General features: G+C 43.2%; 1 protein-coding gene across 1 annotated transcript in view; it reads right to left on the bottom strand.

Moving 5' to 3' along the window:
* Positions 1–8085, bottom strand: part of ntrk3b (neurotrophic tyrosine kinase, receptor, type 3b) — a gene marked incomplete at both ends in the record, with an annotated part of 152045 nt that extends 143960 nt beyond the window's left edge. The window contains one exon of the mRNA XM_079217063.1: positions 7844–8085. Within this exon, the coding sequence (XP_079073189.1) occupies positions 7844–8085 (242 nt within the window). The remainder of the gene's footprint in view (positions 1–7843) is intronic.
* Between the last annotated feature and the right edge of the window lie 14397 nt (positions 8086–22482).

Below are 22482 nucleotides of genomic sequence, written 5' to 3'. Positions count from 1 at the left end.
GGTCAGGCGCACATCCTCACCTGGGAAGAAGTTATCTCTGAGGAAATTAATGGTGTGCTTGTGAGAGAGAGAGAGAGAGAGAGAGAGAGAGAGAGAGAGAGAGAGAGAGAGCGATGGACCGAAAGAGAGAAAAAACAGAGCGAGGAGAGAGGAAGAGATCAGGAGAGAAAACAGAGAGTTTCCAAACCACCGCCATCGCGCATTTTGAAGAGGGCGGATGCAGAGGAAGGAATTGGCTATGATGCTGCTCTCCGTGTGGCTTCACTGAGCTTAACAAACCCTCAGTAAACCTGTCTGTTCATCAGTAGATATCTAACTGTGCGCAAGGTTTTTTCTTCATGCGCAAGGTTTATTTTTTTCTCCGCTCCCTTCGATCGCCCAAATTTGACATGATAAACTGTTGCCCACTGACTGGTGATCTACTGTATGAAAGAAGCTCAACAGAAAGCCCCTGGAAGGCCGCTGCAAGGCTTTAAAGGGTTCTTCTAATCCCGGGTGAAACAGCAGAGCCGTCAGTATCTTTTTTCACCCCCTCCATTCTCAATGCATCTTTTGATTGTTAAAGTGTGTGTGTGTGTGTGTGTGTGTGTGTGTGTGTGTGTGTGTGTGTGTGTGTGTGTGTGTGTGTGTGTGTGTGTGTGTGTGTGTGTGCACGAGCGCCGCCTGCAGAAGCCGTAGGAGAAAGCTGGGTCAGTCACATGGCCCCGCGTTTCCTCACAGCTACTCCGCATGCTGGAGGATCTGTGCAGAGTAAAAACGAGCTGCTCGCTACTGCTAATTCTCCGATGGCAGCCGTGACCTACTTTCCACAAAGACAGGCTCATGCAAACTTGATGATATGCTTATAAGAGAAGAGCCCCGCCGCGCAGCGCCTGGGGTGAGCTTCGCAATGCGGCGGCGGCAGGGGGTCTGAGGTATGGACCCCGACTGGCAGGATGCGCGTTTAGCGACTCCGACATGGCCGCTTAGACGCTATTCGTGGCGCCGACACCGACGCAGGAGATGCAGCGAGGGCCGTGGAAGGCTGTCACGGTCACCTGAACCCCCGAAAGACAAAGCGCTTTCATTTCAAAGTGTTTTTTATAGCCTCACAAGAGCCAATAATTAATGAATGAAACTAACAAAGGCGGACATTAATAATGCTAGCATTAGCAAGCATTGCAGCTACTGTAGACCTATGTCCTAAATAGCAAACACTCCGTCTCATCATGTATTCTGCTACTTCTTACCAAAATCTTTGAAACTTCTAAAAAGCACAACATTATTCTAAATAATTAAATTACTTCAGTTTTTTTTAGCTGTATTTACATGCTCTTTATTTTTGAGAACTGGGAAAAAGTTTAAAGTTCTTAAAAAAGGTTATTTGATTGATCATTAGAGCCATAAAAACCCGTCCTGCCGCGTCCATCCTGCATTTCTAAAATGTTTTCTATATGGTAGTAGTCAATTGTGATGCCATAACAGTAAATATGCTTCTTACCAAACCATTTGCAACACATTATTTTTTAATTTGTGTCTTCTAAAGACTAAAATATCAGGCTAGTTAACAAATCTCAATATCAACACTATTTTGTAGTAAATATAACTGTTAAATACTGAAACTGGTGGGAGATTCCAGATCGCATTGATCAATTATTTGTTTCGATAGTTCGTGATTTCCAATAAAAACTTTGCCTGTTTGAGATGTTATTATGCTATTCAAGAAAACTTATGTTCAGACATTCACCGTTTGAGAAGATTGATTTGCTTCTGAACGGATAAAAAAAGGTTTTATTTTCCTCAAAGCGATACATCAAGATAGTGCTTGGTTTCAGGGTCTCGCATCGGCACTAATCAAACGTTCCCCGGCTGCACTCAAAAGTAAATGCATCAAACATAGAAATAACTAATAAGAGCTATCGCATCAGAACACAACCCAGCGGGACGGTCCTGTGTTCCACGTGTTCAGATATGAAGCAGGTATCCGAAGGCTGGTGTCAGGCAGAGCAGCTAACAGAGGGTAAGTGAGGTTTAGGTGTAATTTATTTGTGCCTTCAAATGAGACTCACACATGAAAAAAAGAAGAAAAAAAGAACGCACAACACACACAGGAAAACTCAGCCCTAAAGTGTAAAAATAACCACAGAGAGAAACATCAAGGTGACAAAGAAAACTGAATCAAGACGACAGACCGACACAGGTGAGCTGGGCATCACAAACCCAGACACAAGAACAACGTCACACAGCGGAGAGAAGAGAACAAAGACCAAGACGTGGATAGAGAACAGGAGGAGGCGGGGAAATAAACACACACACTGGCAGCAGGCAGGGGTGTTGCAGTCAGACCCAACGTGTGTGAGTGCTTGTGGATGAAGGGGGGGGGGCGTTCCAATCTGTACATCCATCTAACATCCGAGATTACGGGGCCAAACAAAACCCTTTGACTGGGTTCCAGCTGACTGGGCATGAAACCATGGAAGTTGTCAGTTATTTTCCCAAAACATATTAATCAGAATCTCTGAAATGTGCACAGCCTACGAGCCTGTTTATTGCCAATTAAACCAGATTACATTATCAAATGTCCAAAAAGTGTGTTGGTATTTTCTGGCGTGTATCATATCAAAGGAGGAATGCCACGCGTTTGATTTCGGCTGAGGAATAAACATTATTTTACGACGCCTTTTATTTAATAAAACAAAAAAATGTGATTAGTTCACTAGCCTGTAGAAGTTGAGACAAAGAATTAAGGAATTAACGATGATGCTGTCATGGTGTGTGCCAAACTGGAGGTGTAAGGGTTTGAAAGGCAAGAAGGAGGGTCTGGTGGAAAGTTGCATCATGGGAAATAATAACAGGACTATAATTCAGGAAGTCTCAGCCTGCACTGCTTCGGGTTCAAGCATCAGTATTTGTCCCCGACTCTATGGAAATATGCAATACTAAAATGCCGGAGTGTCTCTTAATACGTGATCCGAATGTTGAAAAGATGGTTTTCATTGAGGGGTCAACTCGTACTCCAGCACTTCAGCAAAGACTCAGTTTAACTTATCAATTACCATTCAGGAGCCGTTAAATAGCAGCTGTGTGGATTTGAAGCTGATTATATTCATGTTGTGTTTTCTACAATATTGTGACATTTTAACATTATTGAGGTAGAGGCTTCAAATAAGCCCAGTGGGTTTCTGCCTCTTCCTGCACTGCAATATTATTCATCTCCACAATATTTCATGTTTTGTTTGTTTTAATGTGCAAATAAACTAAACTAAACTACCTTGTCCACAGCAAGTAGGTTACACAGGAGATTTACGACGGAGAGAAAACGCTGCATTTAAAAGGCCCAGCGTGTCGGATTTGGCGGCATCTAGTGGCGAGGTTCCAGATTGCAACCAAGTGAAGCTTCTCCCATATGCCAAGCATGTCGGCCCAATCTAGAGCCAGTGGTTGGTTTGTCCGTTGTGGGCTACCGTAGAAACAACCCGCTCACTCTCAGGTCACCAAAACACAGTGATTCTTATTTGCAGGGGATTACATACGAAAGAAAAGTATTTTATATTAAATCCTATATTACCAATAAATCCCCCTCGATGCTTCAAACTGCAGCTTTAAATGCGGTGAGGCTCTGCATCTGAGCTCGGGGAAACGTGCAGCCCACACAAGTCACCTGTAAGCGGCCCTTGGAAACATTCCTGCGTAAAACAGGTTTCTTTGGCAGCATCACTGGAAGGTTTTGTATGAAACTGAATCTGAAGGTGTCCACGAATCGATAGTTTCAAGCAGAGCAGAGCCGTTTTAAATGGTGTCAAAAGAGAAGGGAGAGAACGAACTTCTCAAACTACTTTCTGAGGGAGCAGAGGAGGCTGGCATTGAGCCAGAGTTTATTTAAGAGGGGGTAACTGTTGAAAGTGAAGGTGAAAACGCGCAGCCGCGTCTTCAAAGTCTGACTTCCAAGAGTTATTCTACATGAAGATCAATCACGATGAATCTCGCATTATGATGCATTTTTTAAAGGAGAGCTTGAATCCTGGGAAATGAGGTGACACTGACTTTTATTGACTGGATGATCAAGATTTTATAGATACCAAACGATTAACTTCAAGCCGCATTTGACAGAGCAGAAAAATAGAAGAAAAAAACTCTGAACCATTTCAGAGTGTGGAAGTCTCCGTTTATTTGCAGATGGCAATTTTACAAGTCCTCATAAATCTCTTTGATTGAAGAAAGACTTTAAAAAAACAAATCTATGACCCTAATCGAAACGCATTCTCTTTTCAAAGGCAGATAGAGGACATCAGATTGTAAAACCCACATGTCGTGAAAGCGATACCTTCTAATGAGTGTTATAGCCGAAATGAAATAGCACGTGACATTTTCTCACAGAGTGCTCCCGAAATCTGTTCAACAGATATTTCTCCATAAGAATGCAGAATCTGCAGGTCAGGGGATTTTGTTTTCGGTGTCGGCAGCGTTCTGGTTTTCTGTTCGATGTCGAGCATTATCCACCAATCACGTTTGGGCAAAAAGAGGCGGAAAGCACCGGCCCCGAGATGAAATCACCTGGCTACCATGTAGCTTTTTATTAGCGGAAAGAAACAAACTGTGAACTTTTCACTCCATCATGGAGTGGCGTCTTTAAAGACAACAACAACGCGTCTTTAATTTGCTCTTGGGTGTTTGAGCTCCACCACAGGATGACGTGTCAGAGCCTGACGCTTAACGTCTTCACTCTGCTGTGCTCTCTGAGCTCACCTCAAACCTCTCATGAAGGACCTCTTAACAAGGTAACTCAACTACATGGAGGCACAACATTCTGATTCAAAGATCATAGCTTGTGTTTTTAGACACATGAACCAGGTATATTAATAAGCTTCTGATATGGTGAATGCCGTGCAGGATGTTGCTATACAAGCGGTTCAACATTCATGGGAAATTGCAGGACATAAAAAAATGACCTTAGTAAAAAAAATGTTGTTGCCAGATGTGGAGATAAGTGGAACAGATGATTGTAACACATCCACAAAATATCTGCATATTCTTTGGACAAAAATGTCTGCTTGTACTAAGAAATGTATACGTTTTGTTATCTCACGCGCTGGCGATAGTAATTAAAATAATCAATTTTTCTATTTTTATGTGAACAACTACTTGATTACAGATGAGTCCCTGTAGAATAATTACGGCTATATTATATTATATGGCCGTTTTATTGTCATATTACCGTTGAAAATGGCAACTATTATGCATTTAAAGAGGTAGCTTCTGCTAACTCTCACAGATGGATGTCACACCTCATCGTTGACAACGAACGCATGGATGGATGGAAGGAAGGAAGGAAGGAAGGAAGGAAGGAAGGAAGGAAGGATGCACTCAAGAGCAGAGGAAGCAAAGAGGGGTGATTTCTTCTGCATGTGATGTAGAGATTGTACAGATTCAGTTATGATACTTAAGTCTCTTCTTACTAACCACACTATCTGAAGGTCCAAACACATACACACACACACACACACACACACACACACACACACACACACACACACACAAGTGACGAACAAAACGAGGCCAAGCATCATCACCAGAGGTGGAAACTGATTGGATTCTGCAAAGAAACGAGCACCTGCAGTCTGCACTTACACAAACCTGTCAAACCTGCTTCACCTGCTCTCAGAGAGAGAAAGCGAGTATCACAGCAAGGCCTCCTTACCTCATCCACTTCAAACAGTGATGCCTCTTGTGATGAATCTCTAATGTGAGAGAACTGGAAAACCGTTTTCTGGACTTGACCGTTTTCTTTGGCTGGCCGATCATCCCACGGTTGCCTCTCTAGTTCTCTATGAATTCTCTCTCTCTCTCCGGAGTGATACAGTCCTGCCGTTTGCAAAAAGCACTCACCCTTCCAAAGAGAGCGGAAGAGAGAGGAAGGGGCCCGAGGACAATACGTGGGCCTCCATCACTGACTGCATCGCTATGGTTACCGGTTAGTATCTTTAAAGAGCATGTTTTCTGACCAGGTCATCAATTAGCATTCCCGCAGATAACTACCGTTATCAAACAGACGTGTCGTTGATATGTTTCAATTAGCACGGTAAATATGAAACGAGCCAAAATAATAACTGGTGCTTTTGAATCGCATCATTACCAGACACACGGAAGAGAACTTGTAGTCGCTAGGAGATTAGACACAAATGTGTGTGTGTGTGATTTTTCTATCAGACGTGTACGCTGAAGCTGTCACTGGGCCGCTGCGGCGTGGAGGTTGCGCTGTCCCTAAGAACGCGAGCGTCTTGCCTGGCGAGGCGCCACGAGAGGCACGGTGAGTCCTGGGTCCATCGAGGAGGAGGCAAAACATGAATAATCAATGTGTGGCTTTGTGCTTATCGTTTTGTGGGCCACTTTGCAATGAAAATCCAGGTGGTAGTTTATTCGACTGTCGGTCGAGGTGAGAGAGAAGATGAGTGATGAATGACGGGAGCAGGCGACCTCTGACCCTTCGTCTCTCTACCAGCCGCAGTTGCTTTTAAAGTGGCTGAGCTTTCAACTGATTTGACTCCAGTGCTGCAAAAAGAGCGGATTCCAGCATAAATATATATATATATATATATATATATATATATATATATATATATATATATATATACATATCTGTGTGTGTGTGTGTGTGTGTGTGTGTGTGTGTGTGTGTACAGAGGGTAGCAGACTACCCTCTAGTGGCACAGTGAAGCGAAGAGCTGTGTCACAGAAATAAGTTTGTGTCTGCCTCAGACGGATGAAAAGGGATAAACGGGAATACCAACAAATGGGAGAGAAAGTATTTTGTGGAGGAAGCCGAGAGGAGGAGGGGGTTCCAGCGCGTTAACGGGAGATGTGTTTACTTTATATGCAAATGAGCCTCATCGACACCAGGGGTCTTATTTTAAGGCCCGAGCTCTGCTTCTTTCTTTTTTTTTGCCTGACTTTTCAAGAAAGAAAGCTTTGATGTTGGCAGGAAGGATCGATGCCAGGGGAAGAGAGAGAGAGAGAGAGAGAGAGAGAGAGAGAGAGAGAGAGAGAGAGAGAGAGAGAGAGAGAGAGGATGGAGACTGAACATGTAGGCTACTGTTAGGGGAGGGGGGGGGGGGGGGGGGGGGTAACCAAACCCTTCATGGATCCTCTGAGCCCGTTTCTTTGGATGGTGAACACCCACCCCCTCAATCTAGACCCCCGCGTCATCTCCCACATGATAAAAGTTCCCCCCCCGGGTCTCGGAGGACGCGGGCGGACATGATAACCGGTCGAGCCCATGCACTGCGCCATTTATTTCCGTTTCATTTGGCACAATCTGTCGGCGCAGTTGCCGATATGTCGCGCGAGGCCGTGGGGAACCGAGAGGATTGGTCAATCTGAAGGGTTGTCCGCAACATCCTTCTGTCGCTGTGGACCACGGAGGCAGGCCTGCAGGGAGCCGCTGCGGAGGGAGCAACTTTATGAGGGCACGCGCCCGCGCACACTCTCACACACACACTCACACAGGCGCGCGCTCGCGCACGCAATCCGACATCCACTACACACGCGGAAAAAAAAGGTTTCAAGATCAAATAGTTTAAGAAAAGGATGCAAGGGATGTGCGCAAGGGAGACGGAATAAGCGCATTCAACCTCCATGCAAGACAGCTTGTCCTAGCGGGTGTTATCATTCAGAAGAAGAAGAAAAAACACCATACAGACGGGAGGAAGTGCAAAAAAAAAAAGTCTCAGAAATAATCAGCCAACAAGTCAAATCAGAGCAAAGAAAGCAACAGACAGCCTCGCTGAGGAAATGATCAATTCATGAAGAAGAAGAAGAAGAAAAAGAAGAAGAAGAAGCGCACGCGGCGTAATGCGCATCTACTTACATAGAGGAGATGTTTTTGAATAACTCTGCTATGTCAACACTGGTCCCATTGCTCCCAGTGTCTTGCAGGGCGAGTAAAGGGAAAAACCTGCCGTTGTCCGACTTATTGCAATAGATCTCAGTTTGAGAGCAGCTGCAGGTCGGCGGGCAGTCCAGCATGGAGCTCAGGTAGTCCTGGAAAACACTCATCAGGAACAAAACCCTCCACCAGCAAATCCGGATCGAATGAAACCATAGATCCATGTCTCCGGGTTGAAAGTGAGGGGGTGGGGGTGGGGGGGCTTGGAGAAGAGGTCCCGATGTCCTCTGGGTTCAGAGATGCCCGTAACAGGAGAGAGGAGAGTGGGAGGAAGGAAGGAAGGTAGGTAGGTAGGTAGGTAGGTAGGTAGGTAGGAAGGAGGATGGTGGTGGTGCGTCTGTACAGAGGAGGCTCTATGTGAGCGTTATCCGCCGTGGATGGATGCTGTAGTGTCCTTGCGCGTCAGAGATTGGGTGAAAAGGAGAGAGGGGGGTGAGGGGAGGTAAAAAAAATAAAAAAAAAAGAAGAAGAAAAACAACACAAAAAAAAAGAACACGGGAAATAAAAAATATGTATCCGAAATCACAAATAAGGATGCGAGATAACGTGAGGTTCCGGTCGTCCTTTCAGCCCAAGATGCATGGTGTTTCCTCCGGAGAGCCGTGATGCTGCTGCTGCTGCTGCTGCCGCTGCTTCTGCTGCTGATGATGATGATGGTGATGATGATGATGATGCCGTCGTCTCTCTCCAAGCAGGACCAGGACGACTGGCTGGAGAGCGGAGAGGCGCCGAATGAGAAGTTTGGAGCATCAAGTCCCTCCTACCGGCTCCAGTCAGACTGACACCTGCAGCAGCATGCAGCCAACAGCGCGCAGCGGAGTGAGTATTATGGGATGGAACACACTTGATGACGGTACAGAGAAGAAGGACGAGGGTCCTTACATTGACAATGGAGCAAATGAAAGCCAGAACAAGTGCTATTGTCATTAAGACACACTGTTAGTCTTGCTTTTTCTTAAAACAGACGATTACAAAAATATTGTATAATAATCTCTAAAACAAAATCACTCGTCACTAAATCCATTTAGCAAGCAGGAAAAATAAAAAGAACAAATACCCCTTTTATGTCAAAATGAAAACAGATCTCTCCAATGTGATGTGATCTAAATGAATGTAAAATATAAGACAACTGTTTTATATATATATATATATATATATATATATATATATAGATATATATATATATATGTATATATATATATATATCTATATATATATATATATCTATATATATATATATATATATATATATATAGATATATATATATATATATCTATATATATATATATATATATATATATATATAGTACACACTTCTATAAGTGTTTATTAAGGTGTGTCTCACTAAAAAGGGTTTAGTTGTTATACAAGTATATATATATATTTGTATTTACATATATATATACATATTTTATATATATATATATATATATATATATATATATATATATATTGGCAGAAACAAACAAACCCTTTTTAGTGGGACACACCTTAATGAACACTTCTAAAAGTGTTTAGTATATATACATATATACATACACACATTTGTGAATATATATATATACATACATATATATGTATGTATATATATTTGTATACACAAATATATATATATATATATACATATATATATATGTATATATATATATATATATATATATATATATATATATATATTTGTATACACATATTGGCAGAAATAAACAAAACCTTTTTAGTGAGACACACCTCATTAAACACTTCTAGAAGTGTGGTGCTTCTAGAAGTCACAGTCAGCTGGAGTGGAGACCCCCGGTGTTGGGTTTGATTGGTTGAAAGAGTACCTGCCTGGACAGTTCAGACGCAGACGAGGTGACGAAGATGAAGAAAAAAAGCACAAGCACATCTGCCAGTGTTTATGTGCCGGAGCAGCCGAGTCAGAGTCCCCATGCAACCTGGCAGAGCGCGAGCAGTTATGTAAAGGAAGAACGAGGAGGGGGAAATGCAGCAAAGCTGATAAAGACTAATCCACACAGACTCCAGGCTGGGACTGCTGCGAAAGGTGAATCTGAATACTGACTTGGAGATGGCAAAGAGCCTACTTATAACACGCATGTCGTATTTGTCATGCGGATCCCTTTAAAGGGTCTTTCTGTGTCGATGAAACATGAAAACGTCAAAGGTTTTCTCTCTTTTCCGCAAATGCACACAAGCGTTTAATCTAGAGATGAAAATGACTGTTCATGCTGTGTCTTTGATTGCTGATTTCCCTGATTTTTGTTTGACAAATCTCCTCTATCACAACTGGAAGTCAGAAACCTCGTCTCCACTCATTAGTTGAGATGTGAAGTTAGAAGCAGCTCAGCGATGATGATCATTAATATACAGCCATGTTGACGTTTTAAGTGGCAAAGAAAAATACGAGAGGCTGGATGAAAGTGATTTAATGTTCAAATGTAATTATCAAGGCAGTTCTAAGACTAGATGGAATCAAATTAAATCAACGTTAGTCCTGTATTGTTTATCTTAGAGAGCCCAGCAAAGCACCATTATGGAAAATTGCATTGGTGCGATCATATTTCAATAACCTATTTCCATTTTAATGGCTCCCTTCAAATAATGTACGATATTTACATCCATTTACCGGTAATAAACACGGAACAGGTGATTTGCTGGTGCTACTCGCCTCCATGCTATATAATCTGATAAATTATAGTGGCCCATTCTATTCTGTGAAACTATACCGTGATGCGTTTTCCCCTCCCAAGCATGTTCATTCAACTCCTAATAGAAGTAAAGCTTATGAAATCTGAAAGCCAATTAAGTATGGAACACTTGAGGAGCACCGGAGTGCACACAGCATGCACATGTTAGGCCACTCATGTTTGACATATTGGATTTTTATTCAATTTAAACATTTGTTTTCCCTAGAAGTTAAATTAAAAACTGCCGAGGTGCCCTTGAGCAAAGCACCGGAAACTGCCCACTGCTCGTAATACCAGCGTAGGTTATTAAATACAGTGATGTTCATGTGTGATACAAAAGTTAATTAACTATTTTTTAACATATCTTGACAATGTTGTGGCAAAAGTTTAAGGATAAGTGAACATTATTTATATATATATATATATATATATATATATATATATATATATATATATATATATATATATATATATATATATATATATATATTGTATATATAATGACATTTCTTACAGACTACATTCATCCTTATTTTCATTTTAATATTTTTTAAAGATGTGTAGTATATACTGTACTTCCCACATGTCAACTTATTTAATTCATATTTCAGTGCATTTATGTATTTTGCTTTTATATAATTGAACTAATTTAATCTCTGTTGAAACCTGTGCTTGATATGTCGTTTCCCCTCTGAAAGAGTTTCAGGGCAGACGGGCAGCTGGAAGCAGGAACCGCCTGTCAAAGTCCCTCTGACCTAATCTGAACACAGATGTTGAGTTCCGACAATGGTCTTTATGTGTCATCCAGAGCTATGTCCAAATCTGATTGGTTCCGATGCCATCCCGCTGCTTGACATATTTCCATGAATGAGGTTTAAGAAAGCTCACTGAAGGAGAATGAGTGGAGCATCCCTCTCTTGAAAACCTCACCTGTGGAGCTCACATCAGGACCTGAAGCCAGACCATGCGGCCTCTTACTTCCTGCTGCTCAATCACTTATGACCATTCGTTGGCTCGTCAACGGCGCACAAGGCCCGTCTCTTTTCAAATGTGTGTTTGCCGTGACTTCCACCCCCTCTTCAGTTCTTAACCAGCTCAGCTGGTCTGCTGGAATCAATCAGGAACACCCAATATGACCGTGCAGCCTTCAAAGGGTCCGGCTGAAGATGAAGGGCTGCATGAGCCGAGCACGGCGTTGTGGAGGACTAATTAAGTGGAGGGAGCGTTTCTCCATCTCTCCAAACTGAGCAACTTAAAAGACGACGCCACTCTCAGATCTCTCGCACGCCAGTGAAAGGAGAGAGAGACAAGCCTGCGCTCCAGAAGTGCGGCAACCAATCAGACTTAAAGTTAGCAGAACATTGTTTCCAGTTATCAGCTCTCCCAAACCAACTGCTTCTGAAGGAGCGCAGTGATGCTTTGTTACGGCACGGAGTTCATTGTAAATGAGCAAACACGTCAAAGCTTGTGGGGTAGCAATAGTAGAAATATTGGGACTTTCAGATTTATTTTTAGTCGTGAACAATTCTGCACCACAACATACATTTTGTTTGTTGTCCTTTTGCATCGTATCGTCGACTCCAGTCTTCAGATCTTGGAGGATGTGTGTTCAGATTGTTGTACGACAACATTCTGAACACACTCACAGAGACTCATTTCCACGACACCAGGAAAGTCCCGACCAAGAGATAGTCCCTGTTCAACCACAATTTGTGTGGATTACAAGATACAACAGGATGATAAATTAGCTTGAAGGTTCTGCCCAGTAGCCAGGTTTTGTTATCTTTAAGCTAAGTTACGGTAAGCTAGCTGCTTCCAGCCGCTTCCAGTCTTTCTGCTAAGCTAAGCTAAGCTAACCGGCCCAGCAGGCTCCAGCATTACATTGAATGGACGAACATGAGAGCGGTATCCATCTTCTCATCAAACTCTAGACAAGAAGTGAATCACAGTCGCTTTGAGTTCCTCAGAAGTTCTTTCCTCCCTTCTCTTAGCCTCAAAATTATCCATAACACAGTATTATCCAGGTTTCATATTTCCATTCAAAGATTCAATTAGTTGATATTTTGTTAATAACCCTGAGTGTTTGCTGGAAAGAGTTTTTTACATCATATCCTGATGAAGAAGAAGCTGATTGGTGCTTGAGAGTGCAGTATGTAATAGTTATAATAGAGGAAATGATAGATAAGCAGATGATATTTCCGTGTAGGTTTTCATTTTACACAGTTATGGATATTCTGCAGCTGAAAATGTGTTGTATATTGAGCATTGTGTCAATGGTGGATTGTCAATTTAGTTTTCTGGACTATTCTGAGGAATCTCAAAAAGCCCGGAAACTCTGTGGCTCAGCCTGTCTGCTTGCAGAATAAAGTACAAACTTCAAAAAGTAGTTTAAGCTCTCAGTTGGCTTGGCATCTGACCCAGCTGGCTGACCACTGGACTGATGCCTTTCCAGCTCCTGCACAGAGAAGTTGCTGTTTTTTGGGACTTTGCGCATTGATCTTTTTTTTGTCCGTCAAAAGGCTGCTCTCTTGGACCGCCTTTTTGCAAACAAGGCTGTAAATCAAAGGAGGCACACAAAGTATTTACACTTGAGGTCATTTAACCCGAGGCAAATTTAATTAAAAATACAAATGATCATTGTCCAGGTTTAACTGAGAGGGAAACAATAATTGTACTAAAACAATGCTAGCTGGTGTGCGTCACTGACTGTCCCTGATATATTTTGCTTACAGGACAGTCTCTCTAATGTAAATGGATGGATTATGAGCGAATGGGTCCCTGAACACAGACACACTCGGTACAAGGCTCCTCCCTTTTAACTATCAGAGCTCCTGTCTACATTGTTTGCAGTCAATTATTGAAAAGTGAGGCAGTATAATAACGAGTATAACAAGCAAGAACATCCCCTAACCTCTCGTTGGAGGGGCAGTGCAAACACAGGACTTGCACCCAGGCTGATATGAAATGTATTTTTGTTTCAGAAAGGTCGACATTCAACGCAAAGCTCATCGTCTCTTGGCTGTAACTGGAGTATCAATATTTTTTTTTAAAAAGGTCAAACTTTTCTGGATGAAGATAAATATATATATGTTTGGGACATCCCTAAATTTCAACATTTGCTCCCACATGTGCACCGTTTATTAAACGTGCACACTTGCCGAAAACGTCGGTGAGTATCATCCGAAAGTGAATAATCAATTTTACACAGAAAATGTCTCAGGTGCATTTTACTACAAGTGTCTCAGATTTGCTCCATGCGTCAAGAAACAACAACAGTAAAATGCTACTATTTCATATAGAGAGATGGTAGATTAAAGCAAGCAACACAATCCTCCTGGCATGTTTACTGGGTCTGGGGTGACCGTTGGCTCATGGTGCATTCACTGATGCCAGATTGGATTGACAAAAAGGCCAGACGAGGTGGTTTGGCTCCAGAAAACTTGAAACAGGGAATGTTGACGAAACAGGAGTTAAAAAAGAATAGTCACATTTATTAACAGAAAGTTTTGCTGAAACGGGACGAAAATAAAACTAAAGGAAACGGAAGAAAACAAACACCAAACGAAAGAAAGCTGCAGCCTCACAGCAAGCGGCCCACTCCTCGCTACCCTACCTCCAGAGAATGGAGCCTCACTTTACTGTCTGGGACAGGTAGGCTCAGGGCGAGGGGAACAGAGTGGGTTTCCAAATCATACAATATACTTAAAGTACCACTGATACAAGTCACTGCTGGCATCGCAATGTATCCATGGGCACTCATTACGTACCAAATATACCAGCATGTCATCAATAACTGCAGAAGCTTCTCCCGTCCTGTGAGACAAACCAGCTGATCGGCAACATCCAGGCAGAACAACCCAAAGTCCGAGGAGCCAATAAAACAAACTAACAAAACTAGCTTGTGTCTTTATACACCTTAATTGAAAAATGTATGAAATATAGCTGTATTAGATAGACTTATAATCAATCAGACACAGAAACACTGTTCATGTCGGGGAACAGGGCCGATTGCAGAAAGGAAGAAAGGAAACATTTTCGCAGAACCACACACCAATTAGATAAAAAGTTATGTTATTGGCAAGGAAACCGCCCAATCTGGCAACACTGCTGACGTGAGTGATTGAGTTTTCCAACTTTATGACTATGCAACCATCATTTTAGGATTTACCGTTTTCTTGCCCCCGTTGATGTTGTTGCTGTTTAGCAAAAGCTGCATCGCATCTTATGAGATATATCTATTTTGTGTGTGTGCGTAAAATCCTAATTTGTAACGTAACTGCTAACTATAGACGTCTAAATGTAGTGGAGTAGCAATTACAATGTGTCCTAGAGTAAAGGTGAAGAAGCGTGAAAGAGAAATACTCGAGTACAGTCTAAGTGCCTTGAATTCACACTGAGAGAACAGTTCTTCACTGTAAATTCACGATAGCCTTTTAGCACATCTTTCTTTAATAATAGAACAACTATTTCTATATTCAGTACACACTACATCACTGGGCCTCATGTTGCATTTAGCTCTCTAGTTTGCAACACAAGGGCAAAGGTTCCTATTTTTGAAGCGTCTCTCTTCCCACTGGAAGGAGGAAGACGCTGGGGGAGTCTGTGTCTGTCACCTATAATTAGAAGCAATTCTCCTCAACTGGACGGTTAACTGCACAGCGACTGAGTGGGCTGCTTCACGGTGGTCCTTCCTTAAAATCAACCTACGCAAACCACACCACTACTATTAAAATGCACGTTGTTCCCACGCATACAAATCCAGGTGTTAAATGAGTTTTTAAATAAGGTGAAATCATTAGAACATTTGTGACTTTCCAACAAGAAATACCGTAACATTCGGGTTACAAGCCGCTTCTACGTTGGGTGGGTGTCCCCGCTAGTTCCCCGCTGTAGCCAGCTAGCGCTGCTGCTAGTTCCCCGCTGTAGCCAGCCAGCGCTGCTGCTAGTTCCCCGCTAATTTCCGCTAGCTCTCCGCTAGCTGTCGCTAGTTCCCCGACAACCACCCAAGGTAGCGGGACCAGCCCCGGCTCGACGCCTGACTCGGGCAAAGGGGACGCGGGCAGTAGCAGCAGCAGCGGGGAGCTAGCAGCAGTGGGGAGCTAGCAGCAGCAGTGGGGAGCTAGCAGCAGCAGCAGGGAGCTAGCAGCAGTGGGGAGCTAGCAGCAGCAGGGAGCTAGCAGCAGCAGCAGGGAGCTAGCAGCAGCAGCGGGGAGCTAGCAGCAGCGGGGAGCTAGCAGCAGTGCTAGCTTGCTACAGCGGGGACAACCACCGAAGGTAGTAGCGGCTTGTAACCCGGATTGTATGGTACTTAATATCAGTCACTTCAAACAGAGGCCCATTTAGTGGCTTTAGTAGATTCCTTCAGTAATAAGCATGCCTACCAACCACTGAAGATGCCATTAGGTATTTATGATACGCCCCTAAGTTAATTTGCAGACGTTGTCTATTGGGAAGATAAAAGGAGATCACTGCTGGTATATTTATTCACATGGAACGTCAACCTAAGAAGTCAATACTGTGAATCTTCATATTAAAAGGAGTTTTATTCTCTTTAAATAACTACCACAAGCAAACCCATCAGCAAGGTATTTAACCTCCAGCTGATCTACTGTGAATGGTCACTAGCAGAAGACGGACCAGGCTGCTTAGGAAAGCGACAGCTCGAGACGAATCGTAATTGGCAGCATCATCGTGCCGAACGGACTTCGACCTTCCCTGGATGATCACATGGAAGAACTCAAAAGTAACAAAAAGCAATAACATGAGAGGGAGACAAGCGCGATGCACCAGCATGAAGCATGATTTTATTGCCTCATAAACTTGAACATTTGCTCCCCAGGAAGTTGATCATAGTCCCATCTGGTCAAGATCAAATTTCCGTCAAATATAAAAGATTAAGGACTATTAGAGTGAAAGTACGTGTTCTGTTCCTGAACCACTGATAGTTAATTGGTTTATGCATCAAGTCTGTTACGGATCTTTTTTATCTGAAACTTTTTGCTCTTTGGCATTTTTAGTATTTTTGCCGTCCCACCGAAGTGATCCATGTTCCATCTCGATAATCATGTGATGCCAATTGTGTTATGGGTTATCTGTAATATTCAAAATTGTTGCCTAAATAGAGACTGTTTCCTAAAATACAAGCGGCGGCGAGGACGAAGCGAGAATCATTTTGACATTTTTGCCAAAAGATTGTATTCTGTGACTACTTCACGACCAGCTGGTCATTTCCGTGGGAAAGAGCGAATTTAAATCTCAATGGAGCTATCCTGGAAAAAAAAAGATTGAATAAAACAAAAATTAAAAATGAGTAGTCTATTTTGATATTGCATTATCAAGATCATAATTTGTTTTAAGAGAGAATCCATTTCCCCCTGTACTGCTCAAGACTAATGGAGGAACTCATCGCATTCGATCAATGCAGACATGTGAGAGAAAGGTTTCAACTCTGAGAAAGTTATCCCTCGCGCCCCACTGTGATTTGACGCTGACGTCGTCCGTTCAGCTCCTGTTATGCTCAACTCCATTGTGTCCCGTCTCACTAGTTCACAAGAAGAAAGGGAAGCATGCCCCAACGTAGGGCAGGCGCGTGCGTTCTACAAAGAGGTGTCAAACGTTTTATTTTATTTTTTAACTTTGTTCTATTCCTGAAGCACAGCTTGTGTCAACGTGTCATTCAAACGGTCTGAACCCTGCTCTGAGGAGAGAGTACCGCGCGGGAATGAATGGGGACGAATGTTTTATTGTGTGCACTATTACAGGAAGTATGAAAACAATTTATAAATTGATTCTTGAAAAGGCTTCTGTGCGAGACAGCCGTTTGTACAATAGAAACAGAGGGAAAGCGCGAAGAGAAACGAAAGAAAGACGAGAGATAATAATTGATTATGGAGAGTGGGCGGAAAGGGGAGATGAAAGTGGCGGGACGAACTGGAGAATTTGCAAAGAAAGGCCTCACTCACAGTGACAGGCCTGAGCTGAGTGGGCTGCTTCAAGGTGGTCATGTTAAGATCAACCTACGCAAACCACACCACTACTATTAGAATGCACGTTGTTCCCACGTAGACAAATCCAGGTGTCAAATGAGTTTTTAAATAAGGTGAAATCATTAGAACATCACATTTTTTCGTCGTCACCGACCCAGAGCCCATCTGACAAAGTTATGACCATCTCAGTCGTCAGCCTCGATTAAATGAAACATCAAGGCCCGTCCCTGCCACCAGCTGATTAAAAATGGATTAATCCAGTTTGGTTATGGTCAGAACAGCACAAAGATTCAATTTATCACCCGGGCCTGTTTAAAATGTAATTACATCACAAACGTTGATGGATTTGAACCAGGCACAAAAGGTTTTTGGATGTTTTCAAATTGGCAGAGCCCTGACACCGCAGCGCCAGTCACTCTGTGTAAGTCGGTGACAGCGGCAGACGTCCTTGCAAGACCTGTTGCCCGACAGCCGCGGGAGGTGTGAAAAAGGGAAAGATTTGAAAATATCACTCTGTTTTACAACAGGGATTAAACTAAAAAAGGGCTTTGTTCACCAAAGTCCAGGTTTTGGCTCCGAAACTCATGAGCCACCGTACATGCAAACGTCTTCGTCCAAAATGGCATCTGATGAGCGGGGGACACTTTGTATCCCGGCACAAATCATTATAAAACAAAGAAAGCAAAGAATACAGGGATGCAGAATTTGAAGTGATGTGATTACGGAAGAGTGTGGAATCAGGAATGATGGGTAATGAAAAATACGCAAAACGGTTGGACAGAAGTGATTGTGCTCTAGCAGCTGAACGATAGCTTCTTGCTAACGTTATTCATTCAATAGCTCCGTTTAGAACTAGCGCCAGCCATTACACCCACGTAATTAATTCTGTTTTGTTTGAGTGTGCACGGCTTGTGTGTGCAGGACTGTCCAGTCAAAATGTCATGCCGGTGCTGCACTTGGGTATTGTACATTTTCATTTATGTGACCATGAAAATAAGGTACAGAACAAGGGAGTGATTCAGCGTTCCAACCTCCCGGAAACAGAAAGATGCACTTTCTTTCACAAACCTTGTCTTTTGAAACGCTTTGCAGAATTTTCAAAAAGACCTTCTTGTGTGACAGCGTAGAGAAGCAGCGACAGGAGGAATCTTTAAAAGTTCAATACTGATTTCCTGATATTGTTTTAAGACGAGCTCTCTTTGCACCGGACCAGCATCGCTTTGAATGTTACTGACACTGCAATCAAAATTCACCACGTTCACTTCCCGTTTCTGCAGGATTTGTGCCGCTCTGTATGCTTCCTTGGGGCTATTGTGGAGAGAGAGATAATAAAAAAAAATAATAATAACAAGTGATTTTTAGATGGCTCACAATTAGCTCTCTGGCTGTGTAAATCGGAATGAAGAGATCCCCGAAATGCTTAAAAGACTTGTGAGCATCAGGTTGTGTATTCAAATCCCCGACCTGCTGGGTTAATTTGGGCTGAAAAACCGAGAGCAAAATGCCAGCATCATGCGCTCGTCTCCTGTCGAGGTGCCGTTAGGCGATGTATTTAACGCCTAAATGACTCAACCGGCAGCCAAACTGGGAGCTCACCCGGGGTCACAAACTAAACGGCTGAGGTCGCGCCGCTAGATCCAGGTGTGAAATGGTGGAATCGCTTCGTGAACAAGGGATGGAGTTGATGGTTTTGGTGTAAATGTTGCAAAAGAAGTGTTACTTCTCACAAAACCGGGGGGCAATGCATTGGAAACAAGCTGTAAACAACACTTAAAATATAATATTTTACATTGACATCGACCGTGTTAACAAATAGTATTTACACATCAAACATTCGCATTCATTTGGATACATTTTTATGTCCAGTCGATGAATTTAAGTCACTTCTGTTTTTTTTAAGCTGCTCCACCAGCTAGTTGCTCAGTACCGTGTGCTTGCTTTTTCTTTCTAAGTGAATTAGCTTTAAGCACGGTGGACTAAAACGCCTCCTCTCCCTGTAGTCACATGCATTCAATAGCTTCTACCAATTATCATCGTTAGCGTCGCACTGGTTCCCTCCACAAAATGGGATTTTGGATTAATCTGGAAAACTGTTCAGCATAATGACGTTTTGTAGTCTCATTTAGCTTCTTGTTAGCAACCGCCTCTTTATAGAGACGTAAAAGAGCACAGACCTTATTTCATCAAATACATTTTCACCTTATTTCAAATAAAAGAAATTGACTTAAGTGTAAAAAAATGCTGACTCATTCCTGCAGAACTCTGTATGTTTGTGCTTGAACCTGCACCCCCCTTTCTCTGTCTGTCAGAGGATCTGGACCATTACCACAATGCTGAATTCAGACTAATGTGCTGATGTGTGAGGATGGAAATCCTGTATTCATGTGCCAGAGTCAGCTACCCAGTTGCTGAGATGCAGCGGTGCGATAACCGGTAGCCAAACTCCTCTGTTAGTTCCCAGCCAAATGGGCCGAGCCCGTTGGCAGCCACACCGCAGAATGATATTCTTATTATGTGGACATTCCCACTGCGGGATGATTAGATAAATGGGAGTGCATGTATGCCACTATTGTTGCATTAATTATTCATTCGCTATTTTCTGCCATTTCTGTTAATATCCGTTTTATCCCCCAGGATCCCGTATCTAATTTTTCTCGGAGCGGGCGTGCACGTATTTCGGCGGCATGGCCACTGAAGGCGAGCGCACAAGGAGTCATCGATGCCACACAAGTCGATGCCTGCTGACTTCTATCGACCAACTACGCGGCGGGTCACCGCCGTGAGAGCAGAGCGGCTGAGTTGTCAGCAGCGCCCACTGAGCAGGCTGTGCTCTGGCCGGGATTGAATAGTGTGGGGAGGGGCTTTTCCATTGTGCCGGGCTGACAGACCGGCGGACAGCTCAGCGGCGAACATCGATGTGGTGTCCCCCCCACCCCCACTTGTTCGGCAGCGCCGGCAGGTCACTCCCAGGACCTTGAGAAAATAAGGGAGTCAGACTCCATTTGTTTTCAGACTCTGGTCCCCAGGGAATCAAATGGGAAGACATTTCCAGCCGTCCCGCACGACTGCGTCCGACTCACTTAAGAGGTTCCTCTTCGCCTCCCTCCCTCCGAGCTTTGTTCACACATCCAGCAGACATGGCATGTGGGACAGTTGTGGCTTAGCTTGGCCAGAATAGCAGGAGGGGGAGCAGGGAGGAGGCGGCGGAGAGGACAAACAGCACTGTGGAGAAATGAGAGGAAGCATTATAAAAAAAAGGCCAAAGACACAGAAAAGGCCTCTTTTCTTTTTTTTCAAGAGGAGAGAAAATTAGCTATGCATGTGTTTGCATTTATTGCTCTGTCGTTTCCTGCACAAGTAGCGCAGATACGTGCTCTTTAATGCTTCAACCAACGCGTTAGCTACTTCTTGTAAATTTCCGCTGGTGAAAAAGGGGAATGGAATGTTTTCTCTGGATGGAGCCAAAGTGGAGTAGCAATTCAGCAAACGTCGGGGCGAAAAGCTTCTCGTTTCTACAATGATTAAGGGCCACACACTCCTGGAAACCAAAGGCAGGAAGAACAACTGGAGTCACAGCAGAGAGAGAGAGAGAGAGATAGCAACTACCGAGTCGTTAGTGAGACAGGAGTACAGGTGAGAATGTGCTTCCAGTCACCTTCACTACACGTCAACGCTCAGAGAGCGACGGACGCGGGCAGCTGAGCATTTACAAGGCTCTTTCCGAAATGAGATGTCCATCACTTTTACAAATATGATACCTGCTCTCAAAGAATGTCTGCTGTCATGTAAGTCAGGCTTCCTTCAGACTGTTACCCTCTTTTTAAAAAAGGCACATGCTCCCTACACGGGCTGTGGCTGTGGAGAATATACATGAATAAACATGAACGGGAAAGAAGTGTTTCTTTTCGTGAACCTTAATATAGATATAAGAGAGTTATACAATGATGACATCTTAACATTAGGTCAACATTACAAATGCATTTTGTCGAAGAACAATAAATTATCTGAGTTGTAACAGGAAATTAAGTATTCTTCTTATTTTAATTCAATTCAGTTTTATATAGCCCAACATCACGAATACAAATTTGCCTCGGAGGGCTTTACAATCTGTACACATCCCTGTATTTTAGAGAACAATTTAAGAGACAATTGAATGGAATTCTCCTGCAAACAACGAGCATCCATCAGTCTGGCTGACCCAAGGGCCACGGGCTCAGGGGCCATCCGAGTGAGGGGGCCCTCACTGTAGTTCCTTGTCAGAGAAAGAAGTGCCGCACAAACGGGAGAAATAACCTAAACATTTACTTTGAAAGACGCTATCGTGACAACTCGTTTTCACTCCCAATCACAGGCCGTGAATAAGAAGTGGACGTTTCATCGTGACATCACCCGTTGGTTTGTGGACGCCGCTATGAAGCCTTGAGTTCGCCATCGCAAATCTCAGATTATGGTCATCGCCATCTTGACGTATCGCAACCATAGAACAGAAGTTACCATATTTGGCATGCGGAGGAGAGAGCCCGCCCTAACGCATACCCTGCTTTATGGTCTATTTTATGAATAAATAATTTACGAAATAAACATCATGCTGTATTAAAGAAGACTTCCATACAGTCTGACTTCTATTTGCAGCCAGAGGAGTCGACCCCTGCTGGCCAGTAGAGAGAATGTGTCAATTAATTATAAGTGATAATTAAATCTACGTTGGAAGTATATTTAAAAAATGTTGTTTTAAACTGACAAGCCTTCCAAATCGGACCTTGGAATACTACTGATACGGTCTCTCCAAATCTGCTGAAAGAAATCATGAATCTGTACATCTCCAGATAGAGGGGCCCTTCGATTTGGGACCAGACCCGGGTGCTGAGCTCAGACTCTAGTCTACCCCGA

The sequence above is a fragment of the Taurulus bubalis genome (assembly GCF_910589615.1).
Source record: "Taurulus bubalis genome assembly, chromosome: 4".
Lineage (NCBI taxonomy): Eukaryota > Metazoa > Chordata > Actinopteri > Perciformes > Cottidae > Taurulus > Taurulus bubalis.
This window is presented reverse-complemented; position numbering and strand designations above follow the sequence as displayed.